The sequence below is a fragment of the Saprolegnia parasitica genome (genome assembly GCF_000151545.1).
Source record: "Saprolegnia parasitica CBS 223.65 unplaced genomic scaffold supercont2.781, whole genome shotgun sequence".
Taxonomy (NCBI): domain Eukaryota; phylum Oomycota; class Saprolegniomycetes; order Saprolegniales; family Saprolegniaceae; genus Saprolegnia; species Saprolegnia parasitica.
The window spans coordinates 36,891-39,588 of record NW_012157175.1 but is presented as its reverse complement, the minus strand read 5'-3'; the positions used below and the strand labels follow the sequence as shown (position 1 = coordinate 39,588).

At 58.6% G+C, this 2,698-nt stretch overlaps 2 protein-coding genes across 2 annotated transcripts; one reads left to right on the top strand and one right to left on the bottom strand.

Annotated features, from left to right (window-relative positions):
* Positions 1 to 297: 297 nt before the first annotated feature.
* SPRG_15631 (hypothetical protein) lies at positions 298 to 460 on the bottom strand (the record flags this gene model as incomplete). Its single annotated transcript, XM_012357199.1, has 1 exon — positions 298 to 460. A coding segment is annotated over one exon (163 nt), but the record flags the coding sequence as incomplete, so codon positions are not given.
* Positions 461 to 2,219: 1,759 nt separating this feature from the next.
* SPRG_15630 (hypothetical protein) lies at positions 2,220 to 2,628 on the top strand (the record flags this gene model as incomplete). The annotated part of the gene is made up of 4 exons (XM_012357198.1): positions 2,220 to 2,285; positions 2,336 to 2,434; positions 2,476 to 2,508; positions 2,560 to 2,628. The coding sequence occupies exons 1-4, from the start codon at positions 2,241 to 2,243 to the stop codon at positions 2,626 to 2,628; spliced, it is 246 nt and encodes an 81-aa protein (XP_012212588.1). The 5' UTR covers positions 2,220 to 2,240.
* Positions 2,629 to 2,698: the final 70 nt, after the last annotated feature.

Here is a 2,698-nt window from a genome sequence, read left to right as displayed (position 1 = left end):
GTTCACTGCTTGGGGAAAGGCAGTCGCCGTGTATTCACCTCGTCGGGTGGTCGAGAGGTGGTGCCCCCAACTAGTGGTAGTCGAGGGCGACTGCCAGTGCGCCAAGCAAAGTGGAGAAGATCAGAGAGCATGGAGCTGCACATCCGTCGCGAGACGGTTGCGGCTGCGAGCCGCCGGGACTCGGAGACGTGATCCAAAAACCCGAACCGTCGTTGACGACTCGAGCGATGGACGTGCCGAGTCAAGGCCGAGTTGAGACGGAGCAGAGACGGCGCCAATCGACTGGTGCTGGTGTACCCGCGCTAAGGTCGTCTCGGCTTCGATCCCGCTGCAGCGTCGCGGTCGACTTGAACTGAGGATGCGCGTGGGGCAGCGGGGTCCTTGAGCCGAAGAAGCAGCGACCCGCTTGGAGCGGCGCGATCGACTTGATCTGATGCGAGTGACGAAGCGGGGTCGTCATGAGCTGAGGATGCTGTGACCCGCTTGGAGCTCGAGCTGAGATGGAGATGTAGTCAGTGAGCAAGACCGTGGTGCCCCAGAAGAGAGGACGGGCTTGGTGTAGGAACCTAGAAATCTCCATGATGTCGCACTTGGGGATCATGTCATGGTCCTTGAAAGGAACGCATGTAGTCCCGTGGGACTTCTTTAGACCCGCCAGATAGTACATAAGATAACTCACGTTGTTGCATGGCCCTCCGTGGGCGCACGCCTCGGATCTAGACCAGACCTCGTGGAGGACGTTAGGTGCAAGATTACCGAGCCTTGACATTGCTCGGTTCAAGTCCAGACCTCGTAGAGGCCGTAATTGGTGCAAGAACACCGAGACTGGGCATGCATCGAGCGAACAGTTGAGCTGGGGACCCAACGACGCGGAGTTGTGCACAGACTCGACGTCTCTTGAGATTATCACGTTGGATTGCGAATCCAGAGACGTCGTCATGTCCGCACCCTCGGCCGTGCAAGGGACGTCGCTCTATCGTTCGCATCCCGTCCAGGCTCCGTAGGAGTCGTTAGGTGCAGGACCGGAGCCTGTCCAGTCCTCGTAGAGGACGTTGGGTGCAGAGTCCGCCGAAGTCTTCACAATATTTTTTGTCCGTGGTAAAAGCCGCCGCACCGACACCGAGTGTCGAGGTGACAAAGAGGGTCGAGAGGAGGAGGAACGAGACAGAGCGCGCGACGCAAACAAAGCTATGCGCCGGAGCAGTCGTCGAGGGCCGCCGATAGCGTGGCTACCGGAGCCCGACGGGTCGTCGTTGCCGTCCGAAGAGACCGATGAGAGGAAACGACCGCAGTGGCGCGGCGTGAGAGCCGACGCAGCACACTACGACCGTCGACGGGCACTGACGAGGTCACACCGTCGCCAGTAGCACCCGCCGACACACTTGAGCTGGCCGATGGACGACCAAAGCCGCCGCACCGACACTGGATGAACGAGTCGTCTTAGCCCAGACTCGTGATCTGCATGCCGACTGTATGCATAGTATGCTGTGGCATGCTAGAAAGGGCTTAAGATGTTGGAATCCAAACGGCAACTGACGCAACATCTACTGCTACACTACCGCGCGGTCTCGTGACGCCAATCTTCCTGGGACCGGGCGTCGAGTCTTGGTGATTCTTCTTTCGCGCGTAGAAAACGTAAAGGCCCCTTCATGGCCTTTTCCAATATGCGGAGTGTCAAAGACCGCTGTCGGCCTTCGGCCGGGAACCACACCGGCCTCCGAAGCTGGCGTCCATGGCAGGGTCTCCTGCTCCATGGCAGGGTCTCCTGCTCCTGCTCTGTGCTTCGCGCGCGAATTGCAATTGAAACCTCCAAATCAAATGAAACATCCGAATACGAATCTAACATCACGATCTAACACCTTGATCAAACACCACGCGTAGCATCGAGGTCCCGCGCCATCGCGCAGGCCACATCAATACCGAATGCACTACTGCGCACAGTACTCTACCGCGCTGCCGTGTACTATCGCAGGTGCACACGCGACGCTCGTGGTTGGCGCATCGATGCCAAAGGCACTCGCTACACTCGCACATGGCATACATTATGCCCCTTCCGGGCTACCGCCGGATGCACTCGCTACGCTCGTGGCTTGTGCTATCGCGCAAGACCCGATTGCACCGGGACTTTGGCTCAACTGGCAGGAATTGATGAGGTCCTGCGCGGGTTCAACCGACAGGCGTTGTTGCGTGATATTATGCATCAGAGTTATTTCGGGTGTCCCGAAACCCAAATTATATCGATGAGCAGCAACGTCGTCGCCGAGCTACAAGCGGCAATCGAGCCGGTCCGTCGAGACTAGTTCCTCCTTGGCTTGGCTCATGCCACTTGTTCCAGGAGCCCGAGCACATTGACTCGAAGGAGCAGGTGGTGGTGATCGCTGAGAATGCCAACAACGCCGAGGCCATTGCCACCGTGAACGAATCGCCCAAGCTGGTACGTACTCGACTGGGTGCTCCTTCTCATTGCCACCATAGCCTGTCGTCGATGTCGTTCCCGTGCAGCCCAACGTAGGACGCGACTGCGATCTCTCTTTCTCTGATCGCATCTTATTTGTGTAGGAGGAGAGCTCGAGCGTAAGCACCAAGCTGCGTTTCCGCTACCCAGCTACCGATACTGTAGGAGCCTGAGACCGTACCGGTGCTACCGATCACACCATCCGACCCCTGGCAGTCGACCCTCGTCCGCGCCGACCGCGCG